Source organism: Xylocopa sonorina, chromosome 14, assembly GCF_050948175.1.
Source record: "Xylocopa sonorina isolate GNS202 chromosome 14, iyXylSono1_principal, whole genome shotgun sequence".
NCBI lineage: Eukaryota > Metazoa > Arthropoda > Insecta > Hymenoptera > Apidae > Xylocopa > Xylocopa sonorina.
In genome coordinates, this window is record NC_135206.1 from 3,749,405 (window position 1) to 3,771,646 (window position 22,242).

The 22,242-nt window shown below is 39.9% G+C and overlaps 2 protein-coding genes across 13 annotated transcripts in view; both read right to left on the reverse strand.

The window, feature by feature from the left end:
* Window positions 1-1,167: 1,167 nt before the first annotated feature.
* Dlg5 (MAGUK family member discs large 5) lies at window positions 1,168-10,423 on the reverse strand. Of its 9 annotated transcripts, none has more exons than XM_076906720.1 (13): window positions 10,290-10,423; window positions 9,519-9,624; window positions 8,889-8,906; window positions 8,408-8,555; window positions 7,933-8,281; window positions 7,186-7,605; window positions 5,890-6,972; window positions 3,854-5,798; window positions 2,656-3,682; window positions 2,328-2,569; window positions 2,022-2,251; window positions 1,510-1,729; window positions 1,168-1,433 (listed from the first exon to the last, which is right to left on the reverse strand). In XM_076906720.1, the coding sequence occupies exons 2-13, from the start codon at window positions 9,559-9,561 to the stop codon at window positions 1,327-1,329; spliced, it is 5,832 nt and encodes a 1,943-aa protein (XP_076762835.1). In that variant the 5' UTR covers window positions 9,562-9,624; window positions 10,290-10,423; the 3' UTR covers window positions 1,168-1,326. The 9 variants fall into 9 exon arrangements, with proteins under 9 accessions (XP_076762835.1, XP_076762833.1, XP_076762834.1 ...); XM_076906718.1 differs by having other exon boundaries at window positions 9,519-9,759; XM_076906719.1 differs by having other exon boundaries at window positions 9,785-10,419.
* A 5,522-nt stretch (window positions 10,424-15,945) lies between these two features.
* LOC143430432 (rap1 GTPase-activating protein 1) overlaps window positions 15,946-22,242 on the reverse strand; it is a 94,847-nt gene continuing 88,550 nt past the window's right edge. For all 4 annotated transcript variants that reach the window (XM_076906725.1, XM_076906727.1, XM_076906726.1 and 1 more), the window contains 6 exons: window positions 20,028-20,210; window positions 18,581-18,819; window positions 18,186-18,464; window positions 17,714-17,879; window positions 16,769-17,611; window positions 15,946-16,685 (listed from right to left, as the gene is read on the reverse strand). In XM_076906725.1, the coding sequence (XP_076762840.1) occupies window positions 16,524-16,685; window positions 16,769-17,611; window positions 17,714-17,879; window positions 18,186-18,464; window positions 18,581-18,819; window positions 20,028-20,210 (1,872 nt within the window). In that variant the 3' untranslated portion in view covers window positions 15,946-16,523. The remainder of the gene's footprint in view (window positions 16,686-16,768; window positions 17,612-17,713; window positions 17,880-18,185; window positions 18,465-18,580; window positions 18,820-20,027; window positions 20,211-22,242) is intronic.

The following is a 22,242-nucleotide window of genomic DNA, read 5'->3' on the forward strand; positions in this document are numbered from 1 at the left end:
CTTTATCCCAACATTAGGATGTTAACCCCTCAAACCGCATACGTTACCGCGTAACTTAAACAAATGGATTATAAACAATTTTTTTCATAAAACAATACGACTAAAGTATCGCTTAACGGTAAAGGATTTGACTATACTAAATATTAATAAGCATATAATCCATAAGTTTTGTAAGTAAATTATATACAAATAAGTAACTTTTTTTTAATTTATAATATTACATCCTCTGTACAATAATACTAATCACGCGAAATTATTCTGTACAACAAAAACGATCTGAGGGGTTAATAACATCAGCCGAGTGAAATCGGCTGAGACTTATTCGCTATTAACAACTTTAACCCTTTCAGCGCTGCTACATACGCGTCCGATATTGTTGCTTTTATGTCTAAGAATAAAAACAGAAACAATAGCGACACAAACTATCTTTTTTCCCTCCACGCTCAACAAATATTTACTTTATTAGAGTTTTTTTTCTCTGGTTTTTTAATTTTCAAATAAACTTCAGGTACGATCGATATATTCTGCACGAAGAGTGAAAAATTATTCACCGTTGAAAGGGTTAAATTCATCCACCAATTGTTTTACGGGCCACGGTACGATGAATAATAGAATCTGCTACCATCGATTCATTTATGGTCTCGCATCAACTGTAATAGATCAAGCTTTCATATTGCAGCGGTCCTTACCGAGAAATTATGATCGATCGAGGTTCGAAGCAAAGTAGTAGACGAGCGACACGTTTTATTCCCTCTGATTTATGAAAAGCTTCCCAAACGTTACCACAGAGGTTTGCTATTCTCATAGGAAGAAAATGGCGTTATACTTCAAATCTAGCATAGGATCAATGCGAAGGATATCTGTGCGATATGTTTAAATATCAAAATTGTCGATACGAAGTCTTGTATGTATCGTGAAATTCCATAGGAGACGATATGTATTAGTTTATGACTGGATGCCGTTCAAGTATTTGCTTAAGCATTTAAATACACACGAGATATGGAAAAGATTATCAAAGTAAGACGTCTAACTCGTATCTCAAACCTCAAAGTAAGATAAAATGTACTGAAAGCGAAGGGGGAAACAAAGCATCTTAAATTTTGCACAGCTGCGCCACAAATGAAGTAAGAGTAAGCGTCCACGTATAACTGAAACGATTTAGCAACAAAACCATGAAGAAAGATTCTTGCGTGCTGTAAAAAAAAAAAACAAGAGACCATAAATAAATAAACTTGTAACAATTTTGTACAATCGTACGTCGTAAGGGCCCCCTGGTGGAATTTAGATTGATTTCCACTGTGGTTTGTGGGAACCCCCCCTTAAATGTCAGGGAGGCCCTCTAGGAACCCACAGCGCTTTGCTCTGCTCTTCGTCTACTGCAGCTTTTACTTGCGTACATATATATGCGACATTTACACCGGCTGGAATTACAGCTGAAAATAATTTTGATACGTGTATAAGTAGTTTAGCAAGCTGCGAATAAAAAAAATTTGTATTTAATATTCTTACCAGAAATATAATGCCTATATTCGGCTTCCAATTTCAATGCCTGCTCGTACATCTCCTTGGCTGCCTTGGCGCTAACCTTATCGCTTGGATATCTCGAATCTTTCACTTCTTTGATTTGCTTGGTGCTTTTAAATTTAATCAACAAAACTATAGGATAAATCTGGTGCCGATGAAGACGCTCGATCGAAGCAATTGATACGTCCAAAATGCAATGAGTATTCTGTAAATAAAGTCCCGATAAAGTTTTGATAAAACCTAGCGGAGGATTAAAAATAAAACCATGGGGTCACGTGAGATGTCCCAGTTTTTTTCAACGACCTATGTTTATGTAATATTTTTCTTTTTTTATTTATACCCGCAAAATGTAATCGTAAAGTTTGGTCATAAAAAAACCAGGACACTGTATAAATTTTATACGATCTAGTTTTAGGTGTTTCACCTATCTAGTATGTTTATACGCTTACTATAAATAGCGTTATCAATAATGCATACGCATTGAATAAAAAAAGTACCTTCTCACAGATGTCCTTGACAGCTTGTACCGTAGTACACTCGAAATAGCTTCCTTTTTTTCTATAGTCCACGTATAACGAGTCGCGTAAACCTTGTTCGAGCGTTGCTTGCGAACAATGCATAGCTTCTGCAAGACATCTAGTAAACTGCCCTGGAAATTCTTGTAATAATTTCGTCACTACACATTCGCTTAACGGTCCAATAATCAACACTGGTCTCAAGGCTGGATCTACATCAAATAAAATGATTAACAGTTCAGTACATTAGAAAATTATTTCTAGTTATTCGACACGACGAACACTTACAATCCAATCTTTCAACGCGTTGATAGCTTGCAAGAAGAGTTTCTTCGTTCAGTGTTCCACTGTCACTGTACCAACCCAAATTAACTCCCGTGAGATGCGATAACTCTTTGCTGTCCCTACTGGAGGAACGTTGATGTTTCTTTCGACGAAAGAAACTTCTCCTCGCGCTTGTGCTACCTCTTCTCGTAGTGTCTGTTTCCAAATCGCCCAATGAACGTCGCAAGAGTAACTCTTCTTCAACCCTAATATTCATCATACATTAGCTAGCATAGAAATACAAAACGCGATCCTAAATTAATACTTCCAAGTTTTGTATTCTTCGACTTACTTGAATTTGCTCGGAATTATACCGCAGGTTTGTCTCCTTCCAGACTGATCAACTATCCAAGCCCTCCAATGACCAGGTGTCCCGTTAAACATTGTATTATCGACGTACAAAATATCGTCCTTATTAAATCTAAGCTGTAGGCTATCCCCAACCTCGCTTACTCGATCGAACATTGCTTTCACGTAAAAGCTGTCACCAGGTTTATCCTTTACTTCGTTATACCTTTCAGGTACGTATTGAGCGATCAACGTTACTTTGTCCGCGGGTCTGGCCAATTCCAAGGCGGCTTGTTCTGCCGTTGCTTGCCTGAGATCTACACCGTTATATTCTAAAATACGATCGCCTGTACGGAGACCTGCATCCTCCGCGAGACAACCTGGCTGGACCGAATGTACGAATATTCCAACACCATTGCCACCAACCAGCGATATACCTAGATTCGAACACTTCCTCGTTTCGATGAAGAGGTATCTAGGTTCACTCGAAGGTGGACTCTTACGATTTTGGTCCTCCTGCGTCGGACTTCTGATCGTAGCATTCTGTCGTTGCAACGTGGTCGCCGCTTGATTAAGTTGCGCGCGTGTAAGAGTGTTGGTAGTACCGCGTAACGTATCGAGAGTTACGGAATTGCGCATATTATCCAATGTGGCTGAACTACGAAGTTCCGCTTTCCTGATATTGATATCCAAGGACGCTGACGCTCTGATTTCTCGTTCTCTTTCCTGAGTGCCTCGTACTTCCAAGGAAGCTGAGTTTCTGATGTCTCTCTCTCGGATCGTACGAGGCGGTTCCAGCGTGTTTGTCGTCTCGCGCATAATTGTTAAGGTATTCGAGGTGTCCCGTGCAGCACTTAAACTAGTAGAAGCGTCGCGTTCAGGTTCAGAACTCTCCAATGGCTCGATGGTTGTTTTCCTCGGTGCTTCAGGGCTATTGCACGGAGTTGGCGACCCGCTACGACTACCACCTTCAGCACCGCCAGCTTCCGACGAACTTGAAGAAGCAGACCCTTCCTCTAACTCGTTGTATTCTAACAGAAAAGAATTACATATGCGCATGATATTGTATTAACGTGGAAACCATGCAAATAATGGTAATGATCACATTTAACGAGAAAGGTGCAAGAAAAATTCGTTCGAAAATGCAGCTTGTGACAGGGTAGTAGATTCTACACGGTGTAACAGAAAAACACTGTACTCACTGTCTGGACTGTACTGCACCAGCATCGTAATGGAATTACCGCACTGACGTAACACATTGGCAGCGAGCTGATAAGTAGCGCTCCTCATGTTGATACCGCAGACTTCGAGCAGCTGATCGCCGATCTGAAGGCCAACCTGGGACGCTAGACTGTGCTCGCTAACGGTGGAGACGAATACACCGCCGCTTTCCAAGCAGGAGATCTGGATACCCAAAGGCTCGACCGACTTGTCTATGTGAACTCTTCGCAGTTCTCCAGGCGCTGGCCTGGGGCCAGAGTAACAATAGTCCGGCATGCTGGACCGTTTGTTGCCGCTACTTCCTCTGACAGTGCCACCAGAGCTGCTTCCGCCAGTACCAGGGTTAAGTACTTCCACGTGAAACGTTGGCATCGGGCTGCCTCTTTCCGAGGTCCTCTCTATACTTCCGGTGGACAATTTACCGACGCTGCTTTTCGATGTCACGCTAGGATTCGATGGTATTCGAAACCGTTGATTCTCCTTCTTTCGTGGGAACGTGCCGCCCTCGTAACCATGCGTGTACGCTGGCACGTCGTACGCAGTGCCGATCGGTGGGGCGCGGGACTTGGGATAATGCAAATCTACAGAGGGTGTGTGCAGATGCCCGAATCCCGTTTGCGGGCCAGGGCTATACGAGGGTTCGAAACAGTAAGATCGTGCATCGGGAAGCCCTATCGACTCCCCGGATTGTGCAGACGGCAAAGACGGAGGAGACGGGTATCTCGATGGTAAAGAGTTCTGTTGATGGGGATGCGGATGCGGATGCGTATACGGGGGAAATGAAAAATTACCAATCAATTGCTGTCTGGGGCCGCTAGTCGACGAGGTGGACGATCCGGCACCGGAATAGAGCTGAGACTGTGCTCTGTTATGCTGGAGAGTGTCTACTTGGCTCTCGTTGCTCGCCGTATACTTTTGCGCTCGCTTCTTCGATAAATATTCTACGTCTTTGCCCGTGTTACCCGACTTGACGGAGAAATCGATACTAGTCTCGGAGGGTGTCAGCGTAGAACTGAGCCTATTCTCCGTGTTCTCGAACTCGGTCGCCGGTTTCTTATCTATCGGTATATCTTTGAACTGCACAGCTGGAGTAACGAATTTTTGACTAAATAACGGTCCAGTCTTAAGGAAATTTGGTAATGGTTTTTCTACAGGTTTGTAAACTGTATGCCGATTGTTCACATTGGAGAAATTGGTTGAGGGGATGGGATTACATATACGATTATAATTATAACTTTCATACTTTGGCGGTTGATTAAGGAGTACACTTAAGGGCAGCCTTTCTTTTGTCTTAGGTGAATGCAAAATGGTACCAGTACCATTTTGTATCAGAGGACCACCTCTCGCTTTTGGCCACGTACCTCCATTCTTTTCAACTTTCTCGGTTCCTCTTCGCTTACTTCGTTTCAGTACTCCGTTATTCGCTTTCTTATGATAGCTCTCTATCACCGAATCCAGCTCCGCTATCGCATCCTGTTCCTGCTCGAAGGTATTCGGACTTGAGTTCCGATGTCGCTTCTTCTTCTCTTCACGGTCCTTGCTGTGCTTACGTCCTCGAACTATATCGATCTTCTCGCGTATATTGTCCCAAGCGTTGCTGATCCCGCTTGGCTTTTCGCCGCTCAACGATTTCGAAACTTTATTCAAACTCCTATCGCCGAAGTTCGCCGCGACGTGCCTCCTTTCGTAATCATCCGACGGAATTTTTAACAACATTCTTTCTTGCTCCGTTTGCGAACAACTGTTAACCATTTTTTGTTTCTCCGTACCAAAGCTACCGTCGATCGTCATCGTTTCGGAACTAGTTGCTGAAGGTAACGGTATTCCCTTCAAGGTAGTTATAGTTAGTACGTCCGTGCTCGTATCGTTTAAGGTTGCCATCGCTTCGTGACTGGAACTAATTCCTTCCATATTCTTACTATTAATCTACAGAAACAAGAACATTATACCGATTAAAAAACCTGTACCAGTGTCAGAGTAATTTTTTACAAATGAATTTAAAGGTGTACGAACTTACATTCAAAACCCTGTCTCCGACGGCAAGATTGCCATCCTTAGCAGCTAAACTACCAGGTGAAATCTTCGAAATGTATACTCCTAGTTCCAAAGAAATACCATGAGGAACTGAACCAACGGACAATTGAGTTGTCCTTAATGATCGTCTAGTCAAACGTCGTCTTCTTATTGTCAACGTAGCTGATCCCGCTGAACAGGCACGTAACGTTTCCATAACGACACGTGGGGAAACGGATGTACAATCTACGTTATTTACTCGCATAATACAATCGTTCACTCTTAGTTTGCCGTCAACGGCAGTTCCTGATGTTACTTGAGCAACGTAAATCCCTGTATCGTTCGGATAATACGGACTGTCGCGGCCTCCAACTAGAGCCAGTCCTAAATCGCGATCAGAGTCTAAGCAGAGCCGACTAAGATCCAAATGAACAGTAAATATTTCCCAATCGCTAACATCAGCATCGATCGCTGAATCGTGTGCTAAAGTTTGCGCGAATTGACTTGCTCTCAACGCGTGATCGCCAGACTCTATCTTTTCCTTGAGATCTTTCAACTCTTTCGACGCCTCGTTCCGTTGCTTTTTAATATCATCCGAATCACGTAAAGCACTCGCCAATTCTGAAACGGCACGATCACGTTCTTTCCTTAACCTATCACACAGAGTTCTAATACTTTCTCTCTCTAAAACTATTTTATCCCTTTCACTGAAAGCCCAATCCCTTCTTCGTTTCGATACCTCTGCCTCTTGAAGAGCCTCTTCAAGTTCCGTTTGCAATTTATCGACAGATTTTCGAAGCTTATCCAACTCCAAGTTCGCTTGATCCAAGTTATCCATACGTTCCTTATCACGTTTTGTATAATCTGCTGCGTTATTTTCCCTCTCGGCTTCTTTGTTCGAATTATCACGTTCGCGATTATACGAATGTAATTCCATGCGGTTTTTGTAATCTCTGTTCGAACCTTCGGAGTAATCGCCAAACTTTTGACGTAGCTCGTTACATTGTTTTAAAGCCTCGTCCCGATCTTGCAGCGCGGATGAAATTTCTCTTCTTAAAGTTTCGATTTGATAGGATAAAGCTTTTTTCTAAAAATAAGGAAAGTAGGTATTAAAACACAGAACGCTAATTTAAAAATAGTACATGTGGTAGCAAGTAATGTACGGTGTATAAATAACTAAAACCAATATAAAGTCAACGAGAAGAAAACAATGCCGGGCAGAAATTATTGTACTTGATTAATAACACGCTCTTGAACGATTTAAATAAAAATATTGTCGAGCCATTTTTAGTAAACTCACCTCTTCCATAAATTGCTTATTCTGATTTTCTAAATGCGTTATCTTTGTATACGCTTGCGTGAGATCATCACCAAGTTTTTCCATCTCCTTATGCACCGTATCTCGCTCGCCCATAATTAAACTGTACTCCTGTAACGCAGCATTTCTTTCTTCTGTTAATCGTTTCATATCCTTACTAGCCTTCATGCGTAGCACCATCGCATGATTAATTTCCTTTACCGCTTCTTCGTGTTGTTGTTGTACTTTGGCTAGCGCTTCACGATATTCATTCCTCTCCCTTAACGCAATATCCCATTGTCTAATCGCAGCGGTACATTGTTGTTTTAAACCATTACGCTCGCGAACTGCGCTATTACGTTCTTGAACAACATCGTCATATTGTTTCTTTAATCTGGCGGCTTCTTCTTGAGACAATTCCAACTAAATTTAATTACATATATATGTACACATGTAAAGATTACAAAATTTCAAAGGAACTTTTATACGCTTAAATATTTTTCACCATTTCAATATCTAATATCGATTTTGTAAAAATACACGATACTTTTATTAACAACTTGTACGTATATGCACACATGTTTAATATAATTCGTTTTAGCTCAGAAAAGTATTGCGAGGGTCGATTGGAAAGTTCACGATACGAATATAGCACAAAGTACAAATACCTAACAGTGTTTCATCACACTTGGGGTATGAAACGTTCAAACGACTCTAACGTGTGTACAGGAATTAATATTATATAGTTACCTTGTTAACGGCTGACGAATGCGACGATATTAAGTCATCGTATCGCTTCCTAAGGGCATCGTACTCGTCTTTAACGGCTTCATATTTTCGAAGCGCGGATAAATAATGCTGATTCATAGTATCGCTATTACTAGCGTCAGAAACAAGCACTTCTTGATTCTGACACCGTAATTCGGACACTTCCTTTTGCAACGCCTGAACTTCCCGGTCAAGGCGTTGCTTGTCATTTACTAAATCTCCGTACTTGCCCCGCAACGCGGAGCTCTCCTGTGATGTTGCCTCTAACTGATTCATGACTGCTATATGTTGTCCCCTGTAGTATTCCAATTCCTTCATAGTATGTTCACACCTGCGTACCAAAGCAATTTGTTAAACAGATTGTTCCAGTTCCGTATTCGTTTTGTGCGAAACATGAAACACGGCAACAGAGAAGCAAATGAAACAGTATCGCGTTAAACAAAAAACCAGGACAAACCGTCTTATAGTATCGGAGTGCTTATGCCTAAGTAGCTGAAGCTGATGCATGGCTTGATCACACTGAGCTTGCAAACCGTCATAATCACTACGACATTCAGGACCGCCGACAGGACTGCCAACACTGCCATAGCCTCCGCTATCTCTTTCTGCATGCGATACACGCAAGTCACATCCAATAATATAAATTATAAAACAATAAACATAATACAATTAAATATAAGGAAGGTGTTATGTCCGTATAAAGAAAAAACACTAGTGCAATAATTGAAAATAATTATACCAAATGTTTGTGTGTAGAACTGATTTATATCTTTCGTGATACTAAATAAATATCTCGACAAAACGTACAACAAATAATAGCAAACTTAGTGAACTACTGCTAACAAACAATTTGCTCTAGTTACAACGAGTGATTCAGTTCTCAATACTACTTGATTGACAAAAATATATATATATATTTTTTTATGCATTGCACTTACCCATATTGAGTGCTCCATCTGTAAAAAATGAAAAATACAAAAATGTAATCAATTATTGCTATAGCGTTTGTTTCACTGTAAACATAAAAGGGAAATGATTGTATTTATACTGGATACACTGTATTGTTACAATTGGTAGAACAATATAATCAGAGGTCTAGTTAGCTTTCACCAGGAAAGAAACTCTATGTCACGCATGTAAGCATCATGATTCACTGTTTTTTGCAAAGTGAAATTATAGCATAGTCTTTAAGTATCACCTACGATGCTTTAATTACGTCTAGAGCTATAACATTATTCGCCAGCTTACATATTATACAATTTATTTAAATTCACCTTGACAATAAACTTTTATAACACCAGACAAATATACCAAATGAAATACTATAACATAAACCAATATAACACAATAATAATTATGTAACGACACTGTTCTTCTTATTCAGAAACATAATTAAGATACTCCTGTTTTCATTACTTTCCTGTGGTTTCAAGGAGAAGGAATTAACACTAACCATTTTTACTACGATCGGAATTATTGGGTGAAACTCTCTCGGCACAAAAGTAGACGACTGGCAAGCAAAAATATACATGAACACTCGACGGTTGAAACGTAAAAATCCCACTCACCACTACTTCCAGCACTGTCCAAGGAAGACGCACCAGAAGCCATACTCTTGATTCACCGAGGATCTACCACAAATACTTCTCTAGCAAGGTACGCGCTAGGTATTGCCTGGAAAGTATCCATGCGCTGTACTTCACGGAAGAGTGAACCCTTTGTGAATTATTAAGAAGTAGCCTTCGGGATGACATTACGGCTATGGTCTAAACGGTGCATGGCGCTCATCAGAGGGATGCAACAGTGCACCTTGCACACATACATAGACTCTTACTCCAATACAAACACGTGCCCCGCAATATCGAGACTTTTCATGCATCACTTTTTTCCGCGCGGTTACTGATACGGGAGGAAACAACGGGTGGACGTATGTTTTCTGAATGGACGTAATAAATTAATCTACTACGTTTTGCTGATGTGTCTCCCGATCTCTCGAGACCGCGTCGTGTCCGTTCCTTTTTTTTTTCTCCCTGTCAAACAGCGGGATTATTGATCCCAGTGCGAGAACGAGCGTAGACGAGCGACGATCGCCGGCTGGCTCATATCTGACAAACTGAAAACTTGTTATCACTGTGGTAAAAAAAAAAAAAAAGGGAGCCCAACAAGCCTTTCAGCAGTAATCTCGATCGCGCACCTCTTCAGATAATCCATTAACTCGCTCGACAACACTAAAATCGACACAATTCTCACTAATTCCGGCTGTACGTGCCGCCGCGAACTGCGCACCGTTCATCCCGAAGCGGCTAATGTCCCGATATTAACGATAATTGATCGCTCACCTGCTGCACCAACGAACCTGACAATTAGCCATTTTCATTCCGCCACTACACTCTGTTTCGCATTGTCGATAATAAACATACATTGTGAACGAGCTTGTTACCGAACCACGCAGCGCTAGCATCCACGTAGAATCAGTCGATTATGTCGTTCGGAGAGGTTCGTCCTTGCGCGATGTTTTCTTCGAATAATGCGTCTCTTGGCTTCAAAATTTTCCCTATGTTTACATTTTCGCCAGCTGTGCCTGTGTACGTTCGCGTGTGTCCAATGCTTTCTAATTATTTCCGAGTAATTCGGAAATAGTGGATCGATTTATGCAAATAACTACGTTTCTCGTCCACGTGTTATTAAAGTCGAGTTATCCTATGAGGTAAATAACAGTTTTATATATTTCCTTGGACAATAATCAGAGAAATACGTGTATCTTTTGTTTTACAACACGTGATTACGAGTAAATATTCTTTTGGTAATATAAATGGTATAAAATTGGGCTAACCTGATGTATTTCAAACTTTGTATGCAATTGTTAAAATGCTTCAACATTTTTCCTGAAAATCAAACGAAATACGAATTAAAAAATTGTTTTACATCTACAAATTTATAAGTATAATAGTTATTATGATGATTGATATATTGTATTAGAAAGTATAGGTGAATATTGTAGAAAATATCAATTAATTAATAACCTTTTTGTAATAGGACTTTGAGCACAGGTTAATTATACAATAGACGAATTATTCAACGTATCCTTGCTGCCGAAATTTGGAATCTAATGGCAAATTATCATTTTAGTGTCGTCCACAATGTTATCAACAGAATTTAGAAACGAATTATAGCGCTAACTATGGTGGGAATTGTAAGTATTCAAGTTTCCCTTTGTTATATTCAAATTGTTCGCAAACTAGTTCGTTCTTTCATCGTTACTGCATCTCTCCTCGTTCTTCCACCTTAAATAATTATTTTTAAGTGCATTAAAAAGTTCTCGCACGGTTGAAATGTTTAAATCGAGTGAAAGGTAAGCATCGAAATCATTTTATGGCAGTTTTTCGTATAAATTTGCAATTAATTTCGACGAAATCTAAGCTGAAATTTTGTTGCTTAAATATCGCGAGCGCTAATGAATTCTTCAATATTTATTACAAAATTCTAAGACAATATTTCGTTCTCGATAAGAAAATTTCCTGAAATATTATTTTATTATTATATTTTAGCTTGTGTATAGTATTTTCTGCATAGTTAATTACTTTATACGATAAAAATTAATTGAAATACGTATATTTGCAATAGCTATAAAAGAAGCCATGATGTGACGTAATGGTTTCGACCAATCACGTTCGAGCAATCTCAATGCTGAGAATTCAAATAGTAGCAAGATCGTAGAATAGCCCGAGCTGTCATGGCAGTAGCGTCTCTTCGCGTCCTTCCTTCAAATTTTCACGTTTAAGTTAAACAAAAAGTGTTTCCAACGCTTGAAATATTAAAAAGAAGTGAGAATACAGTTGTGAGAACATCTTGGGCTAATTTGCGACGTAAATTTCCAGCTAATTACAGAGAAATGTAAGTTGAAATATTTCGTTCTCCCAACTCGTGAGCTTTATCTCTTCAGAGATAAATATTTGTTGTATATTCGTCTTTTTACGATACTAATCGAATATTTTAGTACGTAATATGCTTCGATATTCGTAATATTCATCATATGAATCGTAAATTAATATAATTGGTTATTTTATATACGATAAAAGTTACTGAATACAAATCTGACTATACCTTTTCTTTGTCGTACGTAAAAGTGTATTGTGATGCATGTATTGTGACATGTGCGTTGTTATATTTGTATTTGTACGATATATATTGAAATATGTGTGTTAAGAGAGAATAATGTTACTGTTACAGCGTACGATAATGAAGTGAGAGACAGCGTGACCGGAAGAATGCGTCGCGGTGGGGAGAGGCATGCGTAAATACGAATGGAAGGACACTGTTGTTTTGGCGTGCCGGCGGAAGAACGTGCGTCGAACTGTCTAACCTGCTGCACAATTTATACACGTAAGTATTCACGATTATTACTATTTTATTAACGACTTTACTTAACGAACGCTTACGCGATTCATTACTCGTGACAAATATAAATACTTTTGCGTGAATTGTCTTCTATTCGTCAGTGACATAATACTTAATATTTAACTAATAGATACAAGTTATGTGGTTCATATTTTCTGAGAATATTACATGTATTAGTCGTTTAGTATTCATATCAATGTCATACCATAGAAATTAATTAACGTATATTTATTGCACATGTACAGTGATTTAGTCATTCAATCTTTATGCGATACAGCATTTAGTACGAATAGAGGGCAATGTTGGAAAGATAATTTTTGAGTAAATTTCAAAATCGAAACGTCGAACTTAAATATTATTTTCATGCTCTCAAATATTTGCTTTGATGACGAAATCGGTCATACAATTACGTTTTATTTATTAATTAGTATATACTAGATTATTACATGCTAAGTAGTTAGTTCCCTTACATCCTCTCAATCCTCCTCTCCTTTACATTAATCTTTTGAATAAAGAAATGAAATAAAGAATAAATTTGAAAGATATTCATTTGTTATATACAATGTATGATATACTAATCATATTTACATCAAGATTTGCAGGTATAACTCCTTCCATGTTCACTCCAAGGATCTCATTCATGTGGCCATTTGCTACTTGGATGAGGAAATACAATGGGTAAGATGATTTTCATCAGTTTAGAAGATTTCTTTTGGGACCAACATGCTAGTGCATCATGCACAACATATTGATAGAAATCCGTAGCTTAGAAATTACTTTGGACTATATTCATCGCTGGAAGCCCCATTCAGGTGGCCATTTGCTACTTGGGTGGGGAAATACGATGGATAAGATGATCTTCATTAATTTATAAGATTTTTTCTGCGACTGACATGCTAGTGCATCGTGCACAACATAATTGATAGAAATCCGTAGCTTAGAAATTACTTTAAGCTGTGTTCATCACCAGAAACGCCATTCATGTGGCCATTTGCTACTTGGATGGGGAAATACGATGGATAAGATGATCTTCATTAATTTGTAAGATTTTTTTTGAGACCAACATGCTAGTGCATCGTGCACAACATATTGATAGGAATCCATAGCTTAGAAATTGCTTTAAGCTGTATGAAAGGATCTGGTACGTAAAGCAGGACTGGAAATTAGTTTCAGTTTAAATCACTTTATTTATTGGCGAACGTCATTACCACTGATTTTCAAGTTGACAGTCGTGCATAGAAAAGAAAAAAAAAATAGAATGCGAATACTTACACCAGTCATAAGAAACATATATTTTCGTGTCGTAGTGTTTAGAGAATAATAGTATTCGCAGTTCTGTTAGATAGATTTGGGCGATTAATATTAAATACAAAATATATATTTATAGCAGTAATATTTTGTTTATCTCTTTCGTTCGCATTCACACATACACTCGTTCTTTCTCTCTCACTCTCTTTCATAATATAATAACACATATCTCTTTGTAATATAGATAATCTTTCTTTGATTTTGCAAGGCCAGCATAGAAATCACACTAGAGAATGGTAAACTTAGTCTTTTTTTTTCTAAATTTTAGACAAAGAGACGCTCTCATCGGATGACCCATTATTTAAACGCATTTGTAACGTTATATACATTTGTAAAATTAATCACGATTAATCCACGAGCTCCTTCGTAAACGCGAAATTTAATACGCAGTAATACAATCTTTTTGGATACCTGTACTTATCAAGTGCAGTAAAATAGATTCTCTTAAAATGTTTTTCCCCCATTTCCCCGCAGCATCAGATTTTTTCTATCGCATGCGTATCGTGTGTGTGTATGTGCGTGCTTCTTTCGAATCATATGAATTCCGTTTCGTTCACAAAAATTATACTTTGAGCGTTGAAAATAACCGATGGTAGAATATTTCCCCCAGTTTACAGTGTGTCGAGTATATACTTCGCTTCGAAATCAAATGTTTTCGGATGACCTACATACTTTGCGCTCAGTGTAAAATAACATTGTAAAAATACATCGATCGTAAACCGTACAAAATATACCGTGTGTGTTATCTTTACGACAGTTAAAAATAGTATTACCAGAAAGTGTCCGCAACGGTTTCTCGCTTTTATACATCTTCTTGAAGGCTTTATTCTCTTAAATAACTCAGCCGGCGTTACAAAGATCATTATTCGGGTTTTAGCATTCTTTATAATGACAATTCCCCCTTCGATTTCATAAACTACCATCCTCTCAGAGAATTAGAAGATTTTTTTTTAAGAACGTGTTTTTTTCATTTTTTTTCCTTTTTTCTGACAGAAGCAAATAGTAGGAAGAAATTTGAAAGAACCGTGCTGCATCGCGCGAATGGCAAACGAGAGAAAAATCGTATATAATGGAAAAACGTGAGACACTCCAAAACGACATTGTATAGGCAGTGTTAAATCGTAATATATCTGCAAAGTAGTTGTAAAGATTTACAAAGTTCCATTGTAATTCAGAAGAAGAATTGTACTTGTAGAAAAAACTGTTTGCTCTCGAGAGAGAAAGTATACATGCTATTTTATACGCAGATTTTTTTAGAGGGCAAATATCAGTATGAAAAGGAATGTAGAAAACTAACAGAAGTAGATTTAACTATGATAAACTTTGGTATTATATATGAGTGAACTTTCGTGTCCCTCTGTCCTTTTCTTTCTTCAACACTTCTTTTGATCTTTCCGCGTGTAAGAAAGATAGCCGAATATTTACAAAAAAGAAAACTATATAAAATACAACGAGATTAATATTAATAGTAATGCAATAATAATATGTGTAGTAATAATAATAATGATAATAAATCGTATTAATACCATTGGTCGAAAAGTAATGATAAGAGTGCGTTAACTAAGCAAATGAAAGTACACTTAGTTTACATTGCGTATTAGTGAACAATGAACGATAATACGTATCCTACTTGTATATTACTGACACATTAATACGTTATGTGCCATTAAACAATTTGGTGCAATTAAATCATTACGGCCGTTGAGACGGCTAGAAAACCTAATCGTATTCTATTTAAATTGGCTAACGTTACCGGAAGTTTAACTAACGAGGTGTTCTCGTATCTCCTAAAATTGTTTCCTCGGACTAATACTAAAAAAGAAGAACTAGTAATGGTTTCGGTAGATTTACCGCGGCGAATACTGTAACTAACGATACATATCCTTGTTTCAATGTGAGACGTCAGAGATATATCGATAAAACACAGATTTCTATAGCCCATAAAAGATTTCTACAGCCCATATGTGTGTGTGTGTGTGTGTGGACATTTTGTTATCAGTCACTTTATACTGTTTTTTTTTTATTTTTTATGGGACAAACGCGTAGTTATCTCGCTTGAAAACGACACGAGAGCTATTAACTGCTGCTTTATATATAATACTTATTATATATATATATATATCTCGATCTTGATTTATGAACATTTAATTATTACAGATAAAATATGTTATATTAATTTCTGTGTATTTACTCTCGATTTCGGAAACGCTAAGTCTAAAGGCCATCTTTACTTTTTATTCTAAATTATCTCTCTCTTTCTCTCTCTCTCTCTCTCTCTCTCTCTCTTTCTCTCTATTGTAATGACAAGATGTACCTACTTTTTTTTCTTTTTAAACATTCCTATTCATATTTACGTGTTGCGTGTGTTTGTGTGGTCATTTATATATAACTATATTGACTATTAGAGATTAACTTACGTCTATTAATAAATTAATAGATAAATAATAATGATTAAAAGTGAAACAAACATTTCTACAAGTAACAATTAGCGTCCTACGCTGCAAATATCTCGAAACGACGCGGTTGCTATATGTATAATTATGTATCGCACGAAACGTTCCCTCCCTAAGCGTCTTTCACTGACCCTTTTCTCTCTTATAATACACAGCGTTTTGTACCAATTTCTATCTAAAGAAGTTCCAACCACAGAGTCAAAACCTAACGTAAAGCATTTCGATTGCAAGTTCTCGAACCCTCTGCCGTCAGACTACTTCGGAAAGTCCCCTTTGAAAGAAGCGAACTCGAGGAAGTGATGTATACAAGAGTTTTCAACAATTGCGGCCAACTAATCATTAAAATCTAATAATTGCAACGGGAAGTTTATTCGCCGGCAAGGCGTGCCGAACCTGGCTGAAAAAAAGAGATTTCTAAACGGTAGACGTTTGCTGATTGTTGTTGTCCAATGGAATACTCGTTGAACATTCTTTTAACATGGCTCGTAATCGAAGGATCTCCTTCGAGGCGGCCGCAAGATCCGACTGCAATTGGAGTTCCTTCTCTCGTAAACGTTTTATATCACGTTGACAAGTCTATGAAAAGTAAGAAGAGCGATTAAGTCGTCGTTGGTCGCAAGCTAATTCATCCAATTGGTATAAGTTTTCATTATACTTACAACATTCTGCTTGAGCAGCTCCAATTTGTCGCATTTAAGCCTGTTAACCTCCATCCGCAGGTTCTCGTTCTCTAAAACACCGTCCTTGGTGGTACACCTCGTGGTGTCATGAGTTTCCGCAGAACTCATCGACTCGAGGCCCGTATCGCTGTCCGGGTACACAGCCTGGTCCAGCTCGAGTTCGCTGTTTAACGAGCTGTCATCACTTTCCGATATAACTCGCTGGGTCGTCTCCGTCTTCTCGGATCTGTCCTGTTTCCGCAGGTTCTCGTGAGTCAGTCTTTGAACGGACGACGCAGAGGTCTTGTCCGCCACAGTCGTGTCGTTGCTGGCGCAAATCGAGGCTGTGGACTCTCTGCGGTCGACCTCGTCCTGCTGCAGGGTGGCTAAACTGCTATCTTGATTGTCTGTGTTGGATAAACTGCTGTCCTGACTTCCTAAACTGGGGCTCCCACGCTCAGAATCTCTTCTGAGGGTCAAGTCGGGTGATCCCAGGGGACTCGACGGCTCCACGGACCGTTTGCTGCTGATCTTCGTGGTCGATTGTCGATTGCTGGGTGGACTCGACTCTGACTGACCCTTTTTCGATAACTGTTGAGGTACGCTCTCGGTCGAGGCGTTCCTCACGCGCGATATCAGCGCTTTTCGAACCGTATCGATGAATCTAGAGCCACTTCCACCGCTTCCAGAGCCAGACGCATCGCTCGCTGTCGGGCTTACTGGACAATTCCCGCCGAATCCCAAACCAGGTCCTCCCAAACCGATCGCTCCACCAAGAAATTCAGCGGTCTTCGCTTGTAACTCCTCTGTTAAGGACTCCAATAGAGCTGACCTCGTTCTCAACTGATGGTTCAAACAGGATATCGTTAGAGCTCGAACAGATATATAGCAGGATCTTAATTATTCAAACGGCAAATGGATGTATCTGCACGTGGAAACAATTACCTCGAGTTTCGAAAACTTCTCAGCCTTGTACGCTGAATTCTCAGCGTTCACCAATTTCGTCAGGAGGAATTCCTTGAATTCGACTCCTCGCAAAAATACAGCTGGCGTTGGCAGAGCTGGTCCAAACCAGGGAACATCGTTTCGTGCTGTTATACTGACCTTGTACCTGCATATAGAACTCGCGTGAGTAATGCTACTTCAAAGAAAATAATGAAGAACGTTTCGAGATGAGAAGAAACCATTTCGAGCTGGAAATAATTGGAATAAAAGAAGATGGATTTGAATTCCAGCAAGTGATAGAAAAGAAGAATCCATTCTTTCACGTCGACGAAAACAAACGCTCCGCGGGCTATTTTAATCAGCCTGTTCGCTCGAAGTTAGGAATAGCGATTTCGTAACTGACGCACCCGAATTTTACGCGATCTTGCTACATACGTAGGTACACAGAGTGTACACGAATCTAAGAATATACCTCGCATTAGGAGTGCAGGGGTCGACGACTTGTACCACGATGAATGCGTGTAAGAAGTGGCTGGCGATCATATCTGGACTGAAAGGGGTTGGCTCCTCCTGGAATATTATCGCGACGATGTCGTTGCCGATGTGTCTCTTGCGCTGCAATTGCTGAGAGTCCCCAGGACTGTACGGTAGAAGAGACGCGACATGGAAGAGCACTTCTCGACCTCGAAATACCTCGTAGACCGCGGAATCGCCGGTCTGACCGTGTCGTGTGTCCAAACCACCGCGATATCTGCGAACATTGACATTCGAGTTTGAACACTGCGTTCCAACAAGCTCGTAATTCGTTACGATACAATTTTTAACAATTCTGAGGTTTCATCGCGCTTATCAACGATAAATACCAACCCTTTGTGATCCTTCAAATCGATCTTCTGACCCAACAAGTCCAGGAACTCTTGGAAGGCTGGTGTGATTTGCCTGTTTCCAAACAGCTGCTCCTCTGTGACCTGACCAGCGCGTTGATGAAGAACACCGAATTTAAACCTCGAGACCAAGGCGTGTTCGTCATATCTCGCTATTAACGTGCCAGCACCGGAACAGACAACTGGCATCAACGTGCTCACGTTCAGGGACTCGTTGATCGCCTGTAAAAAGAAAGGAAAAATGATAATTTGCGTCCACGAAGAGGAACAGCTGAGTCGCTCGAGAGGGAACTGAGAGAAATTAGTTTTAAGCTGCGTGTACGATTGCAGTGAACTCTCAACCATTATGTTGCGAACAGAAATACTATGCAAATGAAGATACGCTATAGCGAAAACCTCCTAGTACATGCAAGACTGTGAAAAAGCCTCGGATCACCTGTATTACTGGTTTCGCAGTGACTATTCAACCTATCTACTGTTGGAGAGCACTTGCAGATATAATTGCGTGCGAATTTTAATGCAATTAATTTAATTTGGGGAATTAAGCGAATGGTAATTAATCAGCAACACTCACAGTGTGTACATCGCTGTTCCTGAAAACGTGAAGAACTTTTGCAACGTGTACGCGCATAAAATACGGAGTTCTGCTTAATCGTTTAAATTGTAAATGCGTAACACAATTTCAAAGTTAATTATTGCAATTACCAGAGCAATATGCATATAAAGTATGCTCGGTTGCGTAACGTGCATAACTTCATAAATTTCAATAAATGGAAACGCTGATGCTGTTGCAGTTAATACCCAGGAAGAAGACTAGAATTGCTACTTTATGGCTTTGAATTAAGGACAATTAGAAGTTCACGATTAAAGTCCTTAAAGACCTTTGAAAAAGTCAACACGTTATTGGACAATCTACTACTGGCTAACGTGTAGCAGACGCATAAATTAAAGGCAGATAAAAACACAGTTACGCGGGTTCACCGTTTACTTTGCAATTTAAAATGTTCCGCACGTTCAAGTTGTTTTTTTACCGTGGATTTTATACGCAGTTGTTTTTTTTAAATACGATGAAATATCGGCACGATACACTTGCGACAGAAGGTCGTACGATAAATGCTGGTGAACGCCATTTTGGGAACAATATTTTCGCTACCAGCACCTGTTATTATAATTCGATTACTCGTCTCTTCCTCGAGCAAACGACCTTCCATCGCGCACTCGTTATCGCGAAAGGATTAAATAGCACGACGCATCCGCTCGATGGACGTTAAACAAGCGCGGGGAAACACCGCGTCGAAAGGAGAAATTCGCGGCGCGGTGAAAGCGCGCGATTACAGACAAAGGGGTACTTGAACTTCTCTATAGTTCGTCGATGATGGGAAGAAAAAAGAGGAAACGCGAAAGAAGAGGGGAAAAGAGCGGAAGTTCACCTTGACCATTTTCGCGGGTGACGGATTTGGGCCGAGGTTCGCGGCTGGTACCAATTCGTGAGTCGAACCCGCTCGCAATCGTAGCAGGACCCTCCAGTGCTCCTGTCCTGCGACCGTCTCGGCCTTCACCGAGACGAGGACCGGCCCGTTCTCCCCGTCTCTTCCAACCAGGTTCACGTGCTCCTGCAAAAGAAAAAGAGAGATGCTGAAGTCGAGCGGATGAAACGGAGCGGGGCCTTTTTACGATCGAAGCCAACCGTCCTCGCGTGGTGGTTGGCTGAACGTTATTTGGAATAAGAAACGAAGAGAGCCACGAGATCATTTGCAAGACAGGACGCGCGGCTTACCGCGATTCTTATCAAGTCCAGCACAACTGTTCCCCTGAGAAACTTCCTTTTAGTGGCTTTCTTTTTAATTCTAATGATTCGTACGGCACTTTTACGCGCCATGGTGTCTAAAAATGTATATTGCACACGATGCATCGTGTGTTTCGCGTTACACAATACGCGTTATGGCATAACACGCCGCGATGTGTCATTATCATACGTTAGGATAACGCGTTACGGTATATTACAACACCTATTAAAGTAACACATCACTGTACCGCGAAATAATGGAATTTAATGGGAGACAAGTATTTGTGTCAGTGTGAAATATTAGGTACGCGATGAGATAAAAGAATATTAATTAGCGTTATCGTGTCCTGTATTATCAATAGAGTTGAAATATACTTTTTCACGAGCTCAGCTTAAAGAACGAGGCCCAAGTAGATATTTACTTTACCCTAATAAATATTATTATATCTACTTTACTTTGAATATTCTGCTCATTGTACTTCTGCGTACGCTACAAGCTGATGCATAATTCAATCGCGTCTTTTGTTTACCCTAAAATGCAATGTCATTTGCAACGAGTTACCAGGATGGCAATTAACAGCAAAATTTCTTGATGCCAGCATCTCATGGGAGATCTAACGTCCCAGTAGATACTCTAAAATGTTCCTGGCGTTAATACTAATCGTTTCGCAAGCGGCCTTGCGAATGAACTTTAGTTGGCGTTTCAAATGGAAACGCTGGTATCAACCGTATCAGTGTACCTTTCAAAAGCGTGTCTCACGAGCCGGAATTTTTTCCTAGACCTGATTCGCGACTCAGGAAAGCGTTGCACCGTAAATATCTTGCCTCGTATCCCTGCAACGAGAACAGGATGCGTGCACGCTTGCACGCACAATGAGCCCACAAATCTACGCGGTGACGCAACCGTCGAGGAACTCCCACATTGCGCGCATAAAACGAGAAAAATAATTATACGCGCCGCTTGATCTCCCGCCCGTTACTCCTGATTAGTTCGCATTGATTGTCCGCGTTGATCGTAATTAGCTGAAACTAGTCGCAGTCTCAATTTGGCCGCGTAGCAGATTGAAACACGCTCGAGCTCTTCCAACAGAAACTGAAATTCCTCGTTGCAAGGAAGCTGTTCTTAAGTTCTTCGAAGATTTTAATTAAAGATAGCTTGTACACGTCGACTCTACTGTTTCTAAATTCTCGAAAGCAGCAACAAGAGATGGTCAGTTCCACGCGGAATTATTAAAAACAGACTTCAACGATAACGTTTATTTTTAACCAGGATAACATCGATACGGTATTCTATTTCCTTTTTCACATAATTAATCGAGTTCTGTTGACACTCGTTTCTGTTATTTTTAGCGATCTATTCCAACTTCTAACAGTGCGTGAATAAATTGAGGAATACGTGTTGCAGCCAGCATTCGTGACTGGCTGTGCGAATAATGTTTTAATAAAGTTATACGATTGACGGAACGGTTGAATGGTTTTGCGTTATAATGCGCGCAGCAGTCAGGCGAAAGAGTTAATTAGACGGGCGATATTGAATACAATAGAAGCACGCTATTAGTAAATTGCTTGACGCGCAGAATATGCTAACCAACATTGTCCTAGGCCTTTTCTGCGTGAACGTGTGTCGCGTGCTTTCAGGTTCGGGGATCAGTCGCTCGAAACGAACCAGGAAGCGAAACGCCGCTGCGACCTTTTTAATTACTTTTAATTGAGTTAATAAGATTTATCGTGGACTCCATTCACGCCACGTTCGTTCAGTTTCTTACTTTCGTAACGTCGTATCGCAGCCAGCTCCAAGGCGTAGTTGCGCCAGCGTTCATATTTTTTTTCCAACTCGAAAAGTGAAAAAGTAAGAGCAG

What these genes read in the sequence shown, in the direction of transcription:
- Dlg5 (XM_076906720.1), bottom strand. Translation starts at nt 9,561, where the DNA reads ATGGCTTCTGGTGCGTCTTCCTTGGACAGTGCTGGAAGTAGTG. An exon ending in ATAAGCAATTTATGGAAGAG is followed by an intron (nt 6,973 to 7,185) that starts GTGAGTTTACTA and finishes CCTTATTTTTAG; the next exon opens with AAAAAAGCTTTATCCTATCA. An exon ending in TCAAGGACATCTGTGAGAAG is followed by an intron (nt 1,730 to 2,021) that starts GTACTTTTTTTA and finishes CTTTATTTACAG; the next exon opens with AATACTCATTGCATTTTGGA.